The 15,896-nt window shown below is 51.8% G+C and overlaps 1 protein-coding gene across 6 annotated transcripts in view; it reads left to right on the top strand.

Moving 5' to 3' along the window:
• LOC140386457 (obscurin-like protein 1) overlaps positions 1-15,896 on the top strand; it is a 329,104-nt gene that overhangs the window by 259,487 nt on the left and 53,721 nt on the right. For all 6 annotated transcript variants that reach the window (XM_072468832.1, XM_072468865.1, XM_072468847.1 and 3 more), the window contains 2 exons: positions 2,532-2,798; positions 3,960-4,226. In XM_072468832.1, the coding sequence (XP_072324933.1) occupies positions 2,532-2,798; positions 3,960-4,226 (534 nt within the window). The remainder of the gene's footprint in view (positions 1-2,531; positions 2,799-3,959; positions 4,227-15,896) is intronic.

Below are 15,896 nucleotides of genomic sequence, written 5' to 3'. Positions count from 1 at the left end.
CTCCTGTGGTGGTGTCACCTCTGTGTGTATCGTGAATGTCCATTGGCCGTGTCCTATCTAACTGATCCATTGGTTGAGTGTGTATGTGTGATGTCACTGGTGCTCCCTCTAGTATCTAGCTAGCCTACATGCATTTACATTGATGCACATCACCACATAATCTACACCCCATCATTCTATCGTAATCCATGTACCTATCCAATAGCCGCTTGAAGGTCCCTAATGTTTCTGACTCAACTACTTCCAAGAGGCTCGGACTTTGTCCCTGGTTAAAGGTGCTGTGTGAATGTAAGTAATTGTTGTTGGAATTGGAGGGTGGAAAGGAGTTTGAATACCTGTGGCGGTATTCCTTCCCTGAATCAGAGGGATCTATCGGCCTTTTTGGCCCCCAATGGATTTCAAGCGAGGAGGGAGACAGAGTTTGGGTTTGTAACGCGGAGCTCTGGTGGAGAGCAGGGATTCGGTCAGCGTCCAAACAGCGTCAGTGTAGGAATAGGAACTTTCAGCCTCTTGAGCCTGGAATGCCATCCACCATGGCCGATCTGTATCTTAACTCCATCTACCTGTCTTGGCTTTATATCCCTTAGAATCCCTTAGGCTTGGTTAACACAAAAGTATTGATGCCAGATTTAAAATGGTTCACTGAGCTGAGAGCGAGTTCCGCAGATCCAGCGGAGCTTACCAAAATTCAATCCCTAGTTCTGATTTTAAAGTTCCGCCCCCTTGCCCTGGACCAGCCCACCAGCAGGAAAATCGTCTACCTCCTCGACACATTAACTTCCAAAATCCCAAACAAACCCTCAATAAATCACCCATGAACATTCTATATTCCAGGCAAAGCAAGCTGGGTTCACATCATCTCACCTCAGAATCGGACACTCGGAGCCCTGGAACGTTCCGGTGAACCATTCCAACACCAATGGGGAGTGGGGGCTGAAGGGTGGGATTGGAGGGGAATTTCCCAGGCCGTTTTCCCTTATTGGTTCCGGGGATTGTTCTCTGGATCCCTTTGACCCGCCTGAAGATTAAATGGCCGTGGATGGTGTGGGGGAGTTAATTGGAAGAGCTGGGGTCTTAGGGTAAAATGGACCTCCTGTAGTATAAGGGTCTGGCATAGAAAGGGTTAACATGGGACGAGGAACAATCACAATAATGCCCACCCGAGCCTGGAGGGCAGTCTTGCACTGGACAGAGCTGTGTGTCGAGGCAAGCATGAGGACAGCCCAGTTATGGGTAATTATAAAAACTTACTGTTAAACTATCCAAGACTCAGAACCTCTTAATGAGACAGAACAGGATTTCACACAACATCTGACACCACCTCCCACAATCCAATAGCCCATTGATATGGGGAACACAGAGTGCTGGCTGAGGCCAGGAAGCTGGAGCGGGATTCTCTAATCCCACGGCAGAGTGTCCACGCTGTCGTAAACGCTGTCGCGTTTTATGATGGCGTGAACGAGCCGACCCGATGACTAATTCTGGCCCCTACAGGGGGCCAGCACGGCACGGGAACGGTCCACGCTGCTCCAGCTGCTGATCCCGGCGCGAACTGGGTCCGCGTATAACGGGTCCGCGCATGCGCAGTGGCACCGGCGCCAACGTGCGCATGCGCAGTGGCTCCCTTCTCCGCGTCGGCCCCAACGCAACATGGCGCAGGGCTGCAGGGCTGGCGCGGGGGAAAGGTGGCCCCCAACCAGAGAGGCCGGCCCACCGATTGGTGGGCCCCGATCGCGGGCCAGGCCACAGCGGAGGCCTCCCCGGGGTCGGAACCCCTCCTCCCGCCCCCTACAGGCCACCCCCCCCAACCCTTCCACGCCGAGGTCCCGCTGACTGAGAGCAGGTGTGGACAGCGCAGGCGGGACTCGGCGTCTTTACGACGGCCGCTCAGCCCCATACCGCGAGAATCGGCGGGCCGGCCACGTGGAGCGGCGCCCGACCGGCGGCGCGCCAACCTCGCCAGCGCCAATGGCGCCGAGTCTCCGCTCTGCGGAGAATCGCGTGCCGGCGTTGGGGCGGCGTGGCGCGATTCGCGCCGGTCGCGGCGATTCTCCGGCCCGGCCCCAGGCTCAGAGAACCCCGCCCCTGGTGAGCAGCTCTCCAGCGGCACAACCGATCTTTCTCGCCAAATTGTGCAGCATTCTGTACAAAGCAAATGGAGAGGTGGCCCACGCCAGCAATGCTGGGAATTCCGAGAGCGGTAAGGGTGGGGGGGGGGGATTCTTAATGTGGGGGGACGATAAAGTGGGGAACATGCTTATTATATTTAAATGTATGGAAATTACGTCCCCGACTTCCCTGGACAGGAACCTCGGTACGTCACTGGCGTAAGTTGGGTAAAATCTGGAAGCGTGTTTCCAGATTGTTTTCCAGACCTCGCAGGATTTTACGCCCACATCGGCATTGCGCTTGCGTTCGCCTCGAGCCCCCAAACCGCCCCCCACCAACATTGTGGAAGCCCCGAATGAGATGGGTGGGCGGTAGGACAAAAGGTAAACTTATTGTAAACTCTTACTCCCTGTTCCCCACAGAAACACAAATCGTGTTCACCAGGAAGATGGCGAGTATGGTGGCAGAGGAACTGCAAGATACCACCTTCGAGGTGGAGGTGAGCAGCGAGGCCGCCGAGGTCCAGTGGATGAAGCAGGGCGTGGTCATCCAGCCCTGCCCAAAGTTCCTCCTCCAGCAGGAAGGCAGAACCAGGCGGCTAATAGTTTGCAGCACCGCGTTCGCAGACCGAGGGAACTATCGCTGTGAGACACTGCATGACAGAACTCAGGCCAAGCTCACCGTGGAGGGTAAGTGTGGCCTCTTTAACCAAACACAAACCAAGGGAGTGAGCTTTACTCTGTATCTAACCCCGTGCTGTACCTGTCCTGGGAGTGTCTGATGGGGAAAGTGTAGAGGGAGCTTCACTCTGTATCTAACCCCGTGCTGTACCTGTCCTGGGAGTGTTTGATGGGGACAGTGTAGAGGGAGCTTCACTCTGTATCTAACCCCGTGCTGTACCTGTCCTGGGAGTGTTTGATGGGGACAGTGTAGAGGGAGCTTTACTCTGTATCTAACCCCGTGCTGTACTTGTCCTGGGAGTGTTTGATGGGACAGTGTAGAGGGAGCTTTACTCTGTATCTAACCCCGTGCTGTGCCTGCCCTGGGAATGTTTGATGGAGACAGTGTAGAGGGAGCTTTACTCTGTATCAAACCCCGTGCTGTACCTGTCCTGGGAGTGTTTGATGGGGACAGTGTAGAGGGAGCTTTACTCTGTATCTAACCCCGTGCTGTACCTGTCCTGGGAGTGTTTGATGGGGACAGTGTAGAGGGAGCTTTACTCTGTATCTAACCCCATGCTGTACCTGTCCTGGGAGTGTTTGATGGGGACAGTGTAGAGGGAGTTTTACTCTGTATCTAACCCCATGCTGTACCTGTCCTGGGAGTGTTTTATGGGGACAGTGTAGAGGGAGCTTTTCTCTGTATCTAACCCCGTGCTGTACCTGTCCTGGGAGTGTTTGATGGGGACAGTGTAGAGGGAGCTTTACTCTGTATCTAACCCCGTGCTGTACCTGTCCTGGGAGTGTTTGATGGGGACAGTGTAGAGGGAGCTTTACTCTGGATCTAACCCCGTGCTGTACCTGTCCTGGGAGTGTTTGATGGGGACAGTGTAGAGGGAGCTTTACTCTGTATCTAACCCCGTGCTGTACCTGTCCTGGGAGTGTTTGATGGGGACAGTGGCGAGGAAACGTTACTCTATTTCTCACCTGTATTTGGGGGTGTATAGGACTGTAGTTGATGACAGGAGTGGTCTCTGTTGTTGATCAAGCTCAGAGCTCAGAAGGGATCAGCATTTGTTGGAAAATCGGTCCGGGATAGGTCCGGATGGGATGAGGGGTGAGATGCCGAATGGGTATTTCACTTTTCCCGAGGGATGAAGTTATTTCTGTTTCTTTTCCCTTTGGAACCAGCTCGAAGGATAACCGTGAAGAAACCACTGGAGGACCTGGAGGTGTACGAGAAGGAGGCGGTCACATTCCAAGTGGAGTTATCCCACCCGGATGTGGAAGGCGTGTGGATCAAGGATGGCATCCGAGTGAAGGCCAACAACAACCGGCGGATCAGCTCGGCAGGGAAGGCCCACAGCCTCACGCTGTCCGCGCTGACTCTCGAAGATTCCGGGACCATCACCTTCCAAGCCGACGGTGCCCGAAGTTCCTCCCGGATAACGGTCAGAGGTGAGTCTCCTACCTCCTGCCGCCCCCCCCCCCCCCCGGTCTCGGTGCTGACCCCGTCGACAGTCTGGCTCAGTCCGGATTCACACCTTGAGCAATGGACTCAGGTCGGCTGAGAGAACCTTGCAGCCATCGTGCCCGCACGGGCTGCGTGAAAGATCTATCGAATCAGCCCACTCCCTTCAGCTCCGCCCCCCCCCCCCAACGCCCCCCCCCCCCCACTGCCCCCCCACCACCACCATAGCCCTGAAAATTCCTCCTCCTCAAGTATTTTCCCAATTCCCTTTAGAAAGTTACTGTTGAATCTGCCTCCTCCGTCCTTTGAGGCCGCACCTTCAAAATCGCTGCAAGTCATTGAGTGGTTAGCACTGGATAAAAGCAAATGGCAGCGGATGCTGGAATCTGAAACGAAAGAGAAAATGCTGACAAAGAGTCACCGGACTCGAAACGTTCGCTCTTTTCTCTTCCCTACAGATGCTGCCAGACCTGCTGAGATTTTCCAGCGTTTTATCTTTCGATTCAGATTCCAGCAACCGCGGTAATTTGCTTTTATTTATTGAATGGCAGAGCAGACTCGATGGGCCGAATGGCCTACTTCTGCCCCTCCGTCTTATGGTCTTTTCAGGAAAGGAAGAATGTGCAGGGTTACGTGGGGAAAGCGGGAGAATAGCACAAAGTGGAATGGTCATTTAGAGAGCGGAGCAGCGGGGCAGGCAGAATCGCCTCCTTCTGAGCTGTAACTATTCTGTGGTGATTGAGTGAATTTTAAATTGGGACGATACGGGACGGGCTCCAATGTCAAGAGACAATCCAAGGACCGATTGTAACAATGCAGTCCTTCCCATGGGAAGCGATTAACACGTGGAACACACTCCCCAGAGCCAGGAAAGCTGGACTGAATAACTATTTGGATTCTGACACTCCTGTGGTATTATCAGGTATTGCAGTACCCGAGAGGCTGAAGACCATTGGTTAAACCTAAACCCTTTGGATGGAAGCGCTCAGAATCAGAGAGGCTGATGGAGTGTACAACCTCATCTCAAAGGAGATCGAAACGAGGGAAATGCTGCATCAATTCTACCAATCTCTACCCCATCCATTCCCACCTCTGTGAAATTGCCCATCGCCCCCCCCCCCCCCCCTCCCCTGCCCCCGCACCCGGCTCAGTTCACCTGTGGTTCAATCCTTCATTTACACCTTTGCTACCTCTAGACCTGACGACTCCTGTTGACTTCCTAGCTGCTCTTCCACATTTTACCCTCGTGAAGTGTCGAACCCACGCTTAACTCTGCTGCCCGTGTTGTGCCTTGCACCCAGTCCTGGTCACCCCCGCACCCCCCGGTGTCCTCACTGACCTGCATTGGCTCCTGGTCGAGCAATGCCTCAATTTTAAAATTCTCCTTCTTGTTTTCAAACCTATCCTGTCCTGCCCCCTCCCTCGCTCTGTCATCTCCTCCAGCCTCACAAGCCTCGGACCTCTCTGCCCTCTTGAGCATCCTCAATTCTATTCGCTCCACCATTGGCGGCTGTGCCTTGAGCCACCTGGTCTCCGAGCTCTGGAATTCCCTCCTGGAGCACCTCCTCCTCTCCCCCACTTTCCTTTAAGACACTCCTTTAAATCTACGTCTTTATCTCAGTTTTTGGTCACCTGTCTTAGTAGCTCCTTATGTGATCCTGTGTCAAAATTAGCGCCTGCGCGGGTGACGTCATTTACGCGGCACTGGCCGCGTCATTTACGCAGCGCCGCTTTTACGCGGCGCCAAGGCCCGGCGCGCGTAAATGACGCGCCGCTCCTAGCCCCCCGGGGGCGGGAGAATAGGGGGCTGGGAGCGGCCTCCGACGGCGGAGTGAAACACTCCGTTTTCACTCCGGCGTCAGGACTTAGTCTCCCGATGGGAGAATTGCGCCCAGTATTCCAAGTGTGGTCTAACCAGGGTTTTAGAAAGCTGCAGCAAAACCTCGTGGCTCTTAAACTCAATCCCCCTGTTAATGAAAGCCAACACACCATACGCCTTCTTAACAACCCTATCAACCTGGGTGGCAACTTTGAGGGATCTATGTACGTGAACCCCAAGATCCCTCTGTTCCTCCACACTTCCAAGAATCCTGCCTTTAGCCCTGTATTCAGCATTCGAATTCGACCTTCCAAACTGAATCACTTCACATTTATCAAGGTTGAACTCCATCTGCCACTTCTCAGCCCAACTCTGCAACCTGTCAATGTCCTGTTGTAACCTGCAACAGCCCTCAACACTATCTCCAACTCTATCAACCTTTCATCGGCAAACTTACTAACCCACCCTTCCACTTCCTCATCCATGTCATTTATAAAAACCACAAAGAGCAGAGATCCCAGAACAGATCCTTGCGGGACACCACTGGTCACCGACCTCCAGGCGGAATACTTTCCATCCACTACCACTCGCTGTCTTCTTTCGGCCAGCCAATTCTGTATTCAGACAGCCAGATTTCCCTGTATCCCATGCCCCCTAACTTTCTGAATGAGCCTACCATGGGGAACCTTATCAAATGCCTTACTGAAATCCATATACACCACATCGACTGCCCGACCTTCATCAATGTGTCTCGTCACATCCTCAAAGAATTCAATGAGGCTTCTGAGGCATGACCTGCCCTCACAAAGCCATGCTGACTATTTTTAATCAAACTATGTTTTTCCAAATAATCATAAATCCTATCTCTCAGTATCCTTTCCAATATTTTGCTCATCACAGACGTAAGACTGATGGGTCTGTAATTCCCAGGGATTTCCCTATTCCCTTCCTTGAACAGGGGAACAACATTCGTCTCCCTCCAATCATCCGGTACTACTCCAGTGGAGAGTGAGGATGCAAAGATCATCGCCAACGGCGCAGCAATCCCCTCCCTCGCTTCCCGTAGTAACCTTGGGTATATCCCGTCAGGCCCAGGGGACTTATCCATCCTGATGCTTTTCAAAGTTTCCAGCACATCCTCCTTCTTAATATCAACCTGTTTGAGTCTATATAGCTGGTTCACACTGTTCTCGTGAGCAACAAGGTCCCTCTCTCGAGTGAATACTGAAGCAAAGTATTCATTTAGGGCCTCCCCCATCTCCTCAGACTCTAGGCACAAGTTCCCTCCACTATCCCTGATCGGCCCTACTCTCACTCTGATCATCCTCTTATTTCTCACATAAGTGTAGAACGCCTTGGGATTTTCCCTAATCCTTCCCACCAGGGCTTTTTCATGCCCCCTTCTAGCTCTCCTAAGTCCATTTTTGAGTTCCTTCCTGGCTACCTTGTAATCCTTTAGAGCCGTGCGAGACAACAAACAATTAATGCAATTGAAGGTGGACAAATCTCCAGGGCCTGATAGTTTTCATCCCAGAGTTCTTAAGGAAGTGGTCCTAGAAATAGTAGATCCATTGGTGGTCATTTTCCAAAATTTTTTGGACTCTGGAATGCTTTGTACAGATTGGAGGGTAGCTGATAAAATTCCCGACTTTCAAAAAGGGAGGTAGAGCGAAAACAGGGAACTATAGACCAGTGAGCCTAACATCGGGAGTAGGTAAATTGCTGCAGTCCATTATCAAGGATTTCACAGCACAGCATTTGGAAAGTAGCGGTGTAATCAGACAAAGTCAGCGTGGATTTACAAAGGGGAAATCATGCTTGACAAATCTACGAGAATTCTTTAAAGATGTAACTAGTAGAATTGACCAGGGAGAGCTGGTAGATGTGGTTTATTTAGATATCCAGAAGGCTTTTGACGGGGTCTCATTGTGGTGAATGTATTACTGCTACCATTCACCATTGTATTGCATTACATTGTATTGTATTATGTTAGTGCCCTTGTGGGCTCCGCCTATGGCTCCGCCCCCTCGGGGGAGGTATATAGATCTGCAGCCTGTAGGCGGCACTCAGGACAGAGCAGTCACAGGCAGGCACAGATCTAGCTGATTAAAATCACTGTTCACTTCAACTCTTCGTCTCGTGTGAATTGATGGTCGCATCACTCATACAGCAGATTACTCTGTAAAGTTAAAGCACATGGGATTGTGGGTAGTGCCTTGAGAGGGATAGAAAGCTGGTTAGCACACATGAAGCAAACAATCAAAATGGATGGGAATGATCTGGAAGAAGGTACTGAAGGCATTGTGGCTAAGTTTGCAGAAGAGATAACAAATAGGTTAGACCAAGGAGAGCCAATGGATGTTGTCTATCTTGACTTCCAAAAGGCCTTTGATAAGGTGCCTCTTGGGAGACTGCTGAGTAAAATAAGGGCCCATGGTATTCGAGGCAAGGTACTAACATGGATTGACGATTGGCTGTCAGGCAGAAGGCAGAGAGTTGGGATAAAAGGTTCTTTTTCGGAATGGCAACCGGTGACGAGTGGTGTCCCGCAGGGTTCAGTGTTGGGGCCACAGCTGTTCTCTTTATATATTAACGATCTAGATGACGGGACTGGGGGCATTCTGGCTAAGTTTGCCGATGATACAAAGATAGGTGGAGGGGCAGGTAGTATGGAGGAGGTGGGGAGGCTGCAGAAAGATTTAGACAGTTTAGGAGAGTGGTCCAAGAAATGGCTGATGAAATTCAACGTGGGCAAGTGCGAGGTCTTGCACTTTGGAAAAAAGAATAGATGCATGGACTGTTTTCTAAACGGTGACAAAATTCATAATGCTGAAGTGCAAAGGGACTTGGGAGTCCTAGTCCAGGATTCTCTAAAGGTAAACTTGCAGGTTGAGTCCGTAATTAAGAAAGCAAATGCAATGTTGTCATTTATCTAATGAGGCTTGGAATATAAAAGCAGGGATGTACTTCTGAAGCTTTATAAAGCATTAGTTAGGCCCCATTTAGAATACTGTGAGCAATTTTGGGCCCCACACCTCAGGAAGGACATACTGGCACTGGAGCGGGTCCAGCGGAGATTCACACGGATGATCCCAGGAATGGTAGGCCTAACATACGATGAACGTCTGAGGATCCTGGGATTATATTCATTGGAGTTTAGGAGGTTGAGGGGAGATCTAATAGAAACTTACAAGATAATGAATGGCTTAGAGAGGGTGGATGTAGGGAAGTTGTTTCCATTAGCAGGGGAGACTAGGACCCGGGGGCACAGCCTTAGAATAAAAGGGAGTCACTTTAGAACAGAGATGAGGAGAAATTTCTTCAGCCAGAGAGTGGTGGGTCTGTGGAATTCATTGCCACAGAGGGCGGTGGAGGCCGGGATGTTGAGTGTCTTTAAGACAGAAGTTGATAAATTCTTGATTTCTCAGGGAATTAAGGGCTATGGAGAGAGAGCGGGTAAATGGAGTTGAAATCAGCCATGATTGAATGGTGGAGTGGACTCAATGGGCCAAATGGCCTTACTTCCGCTCCTATGTCTTATGGTCTTATGGTCTTATGATACAAAGTTCTGTAGAGGGACAGGTAGTATTGAGGAAGCAACAGGGCGACGGAAGGATTTGGACAAGCTAGGAGAGGGGGCAATGAAGTGGCAAATGAAATACGGTGTGGAAAAGTGTGAGGTTTTGCACTTTGGAAGGAGGAATTTAGGCATAGACTATTTTCTAAATGGGGAAATGCTTCGGAAAGCAGAAGCAAAAAGGGACTTGGGAATCCTTGTCCACAATTCTTTTAAGGTTAATGTGCGGGTTCAGTCGGCAGTTAAGTCGGCAAATGCAATGTTAGCATTCATGTCAAGAGGGCTAGAATACAAGAGCAGGGATGTACTTCTCAGGCTGTATAAGGCTCTGGTCAGACCCCATTTGGAGTATTGTGAGCGGTTTTGGGCCCCGTATCTAAGGAAGGATGTGCTGGCCTTGGAAAGGGTCCAAGGGAGTTTGACAAGAATGATCCCTGGAATGAAGAACTTGTCGTATGATGAACGTTTGAGGACTCTGGGTCTGTACTCGTTGGAGTTTAGAAGGATGAGACGGGATCATATTGAAACTTACAGGATACTGCGAGGCCTGGGTAGAGTGGACGTGGAGAGGATATAGAACATAGAACATAGAACATAGAACGATACAGCGCAGTACAGGCCCTTCGGCCCACGATGTTGCACCGAAACAAAAGCCATCTAACCTACACTATGCCATTATCATCCATATGTTTATCCAATAAACTTTTAAATGCCCTCAATGTTGGCGAGTTCACTACTGTAGCAGGTAGGGCATTCCACGGCCTCACTACTCTTTGCGTAAAGAACCTACCTCTGACCTCTGTCCTATATCTATTACCCCTCAGTTTAAAGTTATGTCCCCTCGTGCCAGCCATATCCATCCGCGGGAGAAGGCTCTCACTGTCCACCCTATCCAACCCCCTGATCATTTTGTATGCCTCTATTAAGTCTCCTCTTAACCTTCTTCTCTCCAACGAAAACAACCTCAAGTCCGTCAATTTCCTCATAAGATTTTCCCTCCATACCAGGCAACATCCTGGTAAATCTCCTCTGCACCCGCTCCAAAGCCTCCACGTCCTTCCTATAATGCGGTGACCAGAACTGTACGCAATACTCCAAATGCGGCCGGACCAGAGTTCTGTACAGCTGCAACATGACCTCCCGCCTCCGGAACTCAATCCCTCTACCAATAAAGGCCAACACTCCATAGGCCTTCTTCACAACCCTATCAACCTGGGTGGCAACTTTCAGGGATCTATGTACATGGACACCTAGATCCCTCTGCTCATCCACACTTTCAAGAACTTTACCATTAGCCAAATATTCCGCATTCCTGTTATTCCTTCCAAAGTGAATCACCTCACACTTCTCTACATTAAACTCCATTTGCCACCTCTCAGCCCAGCTCTGCAGCTTATCTATATCCCTCTGTAACCTGCTACATCCTTCCACACTATCGACAACACCACCGACTTTAGTATCGTCTGCAAATTTACTCACCCACCCTTCTGCGCCTTCCTCTAGGTCATTGATAAAAATGACAAACAGCAACGGCCCCAGAACAGATCCTTGTGGTACTCCACTTGTGACTGTACTCCATTCTGAACATTTCCCATCAACCACCACCCTCTGTCTTCTTTCAGCTAGCCAATTTCTGATCCACATCTCTAAATCACCCTCAATCCCCAGCCTCCGTATTTTTTGCAATAGCCTACCGTGGGGAACCTTATCAAACGCTTTGCTGAAATCCATATACACCACATCAACTGCTCTACCCTCGTCTACCTGTTCAGTCACCTTCTCAAAGAACTCAATAAGGTTTGTGAGGCATGACCTACCCTTCACAAAGCCACTTGTAGGAAAAACTAGAACCAGAGGACACCATCTCAGACTAAAGGGACGATCCTTTAAACAGAGATGAGGAGGAATTTTTTCAGCCAGAGGGTGGTGAATCTGTGGAACTCTTTGCCGCAGAAGGCTCTGGAGGCCAAATCACTGAGTGTCTTTGAGACAGAGATAGATAGGTTCTTGATTAATAAGGGGATTACGTGGAGGAGAAGTTTGGGTTACCCCCGGGAAATGCGTTCAGGTATATGCAAGTGAGGGCGTTTGTGAGGCGGCAGGTGAGGGAATTCCCGCTGCTCCCGGCACAGGGGATTCAGGACATGGTGATTTTGGGTGTATGGGTCTGAGAAGGTAAGGTTTCGGCGATATATCAGGAGATGAAAGAAGAGGAGGAGGCCTCGGTAGAGGAGTTGAAGGGCAAGTGGGAGTAGGATTTGGGGGAGGAGATTGAAGAGGATCTGTGGGCTGATGCCCTGAGTAGGGTTAATTCCTCTTCCTCATGTGCCAGGCTCAGCCTGATACAGTTTAAGGTTATTCACAGAGCGCATATAACAGGGGCGAGGCTGAGTAGGTTCTTTGGGATGGAGGACAGATGCGGGAGGTGCTCGGGAAGCCCGGCAAATCACGCCCACATGTTCTGGTCGTGCCCGGCACTGGATGGGTTCTGGAGGGGTTTCGCGAAGACTATGTCCAAGGTGGTGAAAGACTATCTCGCGGAGCGTTAGAATGAGGCGGTCAGCAGCAGCAACCCAGGGAGTGGGGGGGGGGGAGGGGAGGGGATGGGGGTGTCTCTTTTGGGGGGGGGTATTTGGGCGGGCGGGGGAGGGGGTTTTCCATGGGGTACTTGTAAAAAATAAAGCATATGGGAGGGTTGATATGTGTGGGAGAAACCCATTGTATAAGTTCTGTCGTATGTTTGATTGATATGTTTATGTTCTGTTCTGTTCTTTTCTCTTTTTCTTTTCTGTTACGGGGGGGGGGTTTAACTGGTTGAAAATATTTGTTGGAAAAACTTTGAATAAACATATTTAAAAAAAATAAAAATAAGGGGATTACGGGTTATGGGGAGAAGGCAGGAGAATGGGGATGAGAAAATATCAGCCATGATTGAATGGTGGAGCAGACTCGATGGGCCGAGTGGCCTAATTCTGCTCCTATGTCTTATGGTCTAAATGGGTCTTTTTCTGATTGGCAGGCATAGGACATACCAGTGGGGTACCGCAGGGATCTGTGCTGGGACCCCAACTGTTCACATTATATATTAATGATTGAATAGAATTTGATTTATTGTCACATGTACGGGGGTACAGTGAAAGTCTTGTTCTGGGCAGCATGGTGGCGCAGTGGTTAGCGCTGCTGACTCACAGCAACGCAGGGCCCGGTTGGAATCCCGACCCGGGGTCACTGTCCGGGTGGAGTTTGCACATTCTCCCCGTGTCTGCGTGGGTCTCACCCCCGCAACCCAAGATGTGCAGGGTGGGTGGATTGGCCGCGCTAAATTACCCCTTAATTGGAAAAACAAAGAATTGGATACTTTAAATTTATTTAAAAATATATAAATATTTAAAAAAGAAAAGTGTTGTTCTGTGTACAGTCCAGGCAGATTGTTCCATACATGAAAAAACATAGGACATACGATAAATACACAATGGAAATACATAGACACAGGCATCGGGTGAAGCATACAGGAGTGTAGTACTACTCAGTATAGAAGATGTGTGAAGAGATCAGTTCGGTCCATAAGAGGGTCGTTTAGGAGTCTGGTAACAGCGGGGAAGAAGCTGTTTTTGAATCTGTTCGTGCGTGTTCTCAGACTTTTGTATCTCCTGCCCGATGGAAGCGATTGGAAGAAAGGATAACCCGGGTGGGAGGGTCCTAGATTATGCTGCCCACTTTCAAATAATAAAGAACAAAGAACAATACAGCACAGGAACAGGCCCTTCGGCCCTCCAACCCTGTGCCGATCACGTGTCCTATCCAGACCAACCGCCTGTTTCCTTCTATACCCCGTCTGTTCATGTGTCTATCCAGATAAGTCTTAAAGGTCGCGAACGCATCTGCCTCAACCACCTCACTGGGCCGTGCCTTCCAGGCCACCACCACCCTCTGTGTAAAAAAACTTCTCCCGCACATCTCCACTGAATCGTTTCCCCCTCATCTTGAACCTGTGCCCCCTTGTAATTGTCAATTCCGCCCTGGGAAAAAGCCTCCAACTGTTCACCCTATCTATACCCCGAATAATTTTATAAACTTCTATCAGGTCGCCCCTCAGCCTCCGTCTCTCTCGGGAGAACACTCGTGGCTTATTCCATCTCTCCTCATAGCTACTACCCTCCATACCAGGCAACATCCTAGTAAACCTTTTCCGTACTCTCTCCAAAGTCTCCACGTCCTTCTGGTAGTGCGGTGACCAGAATTGGACACAGTATTCCCGGACACTGCTACCGCCATTCCCAGACACAGCTCAGGCGATTCCCGGACACTGCTCCTGCCATTCCCGGACATTGCTCCCGCCCCTTCCCAGACATTGCTCCCGCGATTCCCGGACACTGCTCCTGGGATTCCCGGACACTGCTCCGGCCCCTTCCCGGACACTGCCCCCGCCATTCCCTGACACGGCTCCCAGGATTCCCGGACAAGCTCCCGCGATACCCAGACACTGCTCCCGCCATTCACGGACACAGATCCCGCGATTCCCGGACACTGCTACCGCGATTCCCGGACACTGCTCCCGGGATTCACTGACACTGCTGCCGCCATTCCCGGACACTGCTCCCGCGCTTCCCGGCCACTGCTCCCGGGTTTCCCAGAAACTGCTCCCGGGATTCCCTGACATGGCTCCCGGGATTCACGGACACTGCTCCCGGTATTCCCGGACATTGCTTCCGGCATTCCCGGACACTGCTCCCATGATTCCCGGACACTGCTCCCGGGATTCCCGGACACTGCTCCCAGGATTCCCGTACACTCCTCCCGGGATTCCCAGAAACTGCTTCCACCATTCCTGGACACTGCTCCCGCCATTCCGGGACACTGCTCCCGTGAATCCCCGACACAGCTCCCGCGGTTCCCGGACACTGTTCCCACCTTTTTTGGACATTGCTCCCGCAATTCCAGGACACTGCTCCCGTGCTTTCCAGACACTGCTCCCGGGATTCCCGGATACTGCTCCCGCCAATCCCGGACACTGCTCCCGTGATTCCCGGACACTGTTCCCGGGATTCTCGGACACTACTCCCGCTGTTCCCGTACACTGCTCCCGCGGTTCCCAGACTCTGCTGCCGCCATTCCAGGACACTGCTCCCGCCATTCCTGGACACGGCACCCGTCATTCTCGGACCCTGCTCCCGCCATTCCCGGACACTGTTCCCGCCATTCCAGGACACTGCTTCCGCCATTCCCGAACACTGCTGCTGCGATTCCCGGACACTGCTCCCGGGTTTCCCAGACACTGCTCCCGGGATTCCCGTACACTGCTACCGCTATTCCCGGACACTGCTCCCGGGATTCCCGTACACTGCTCCCGGGATTCCCGGACACTGCTTCCGCCATTCCCGGACACTACTCCCGCAATTCCCAGACACTGCTCCCGGGATCCTGGACACTGCTCCCGGGATACCCGTACACTGCTCCCGGGTTCCCGTACACTGCTCCCGGGATTCCCGGACACTGCTTCCGCCATTCCAGGACACTGCTCCCGCCATTCCTGGACACGGCACCCGTCATTCTCGGACCCTGCTCCCGCCATTCCCGGACACTGTTCCCGCCATTCCAGGACACTGCTTCCGCCATTCCCGAACACTGCTGCTGCGATTCCCGGACACTGCTCCCGGGTTTCCCAGACACTGCTCCCGGGATTCCCGTACACTGCTACCGCTATTCCCGGACACTGCTCCCGGGATTCCCGTACACTGCTCCCGGGATTCCCGGACACTGCTTCCGCCATTCCCGGACACTACTCCCGCGATTCCCGGACACTGCTCCCGGGATCCTGGACACTGCTCCCAGGATTCCCGTACACTGCTCCCGGGATTCCCGTACACTGCTCCCAGGATTCCCAGACTCTGATGCCGCCATTCCCGGACACTGCTCCCGCCATTCCCGGACACTGCTCCCACCATTCCAGGACACTGCTCCCGGGTTTCCCATACACTGCTCCCGGGATTCCCGGACACTGCTACCGCTATACCCAGACACTGCTCCCGGGATTCCAATACACTGCTCCCGGGATTCCCGTACACTGCTCCCGGGATTCCCGGACACTGCTCCTGCGATTCCCGGACACTGCTCCCGGGTTCCCGGACACTGCTCCCAGGATTCCCGTACACTGCTCCCGGGATTCCCAGACTCTGCTGCCGCCATTCCCGGACACTGCTCCCGCCATTCCCGGACACTGCTCCTGCAATTCCCAGACACTGCACCCGCCATTCCCAAACA

The sequence above is a fragment of the Scyliorhinus torazame genome, chromosome 2, assembly GCF_047496885.1.
Source record: "Scyliorhinus torazame isolate Kashiwa2021f chromosome 2, sScyTor2.1, whole genome shotgun sequence".
In the NCBI taxonomy this organism is placed as follows: domain Eukaryota; kingdom Metazoa; phylum Chordata; class Chondrichthyes; order Carcharhiniformes; family Scyliorhinidae; genus Scyliorhinus; species Scyliorhinus torazame.
This window is presented reverse-complemented; position numbering and strand designations above follow the sequence as displayed.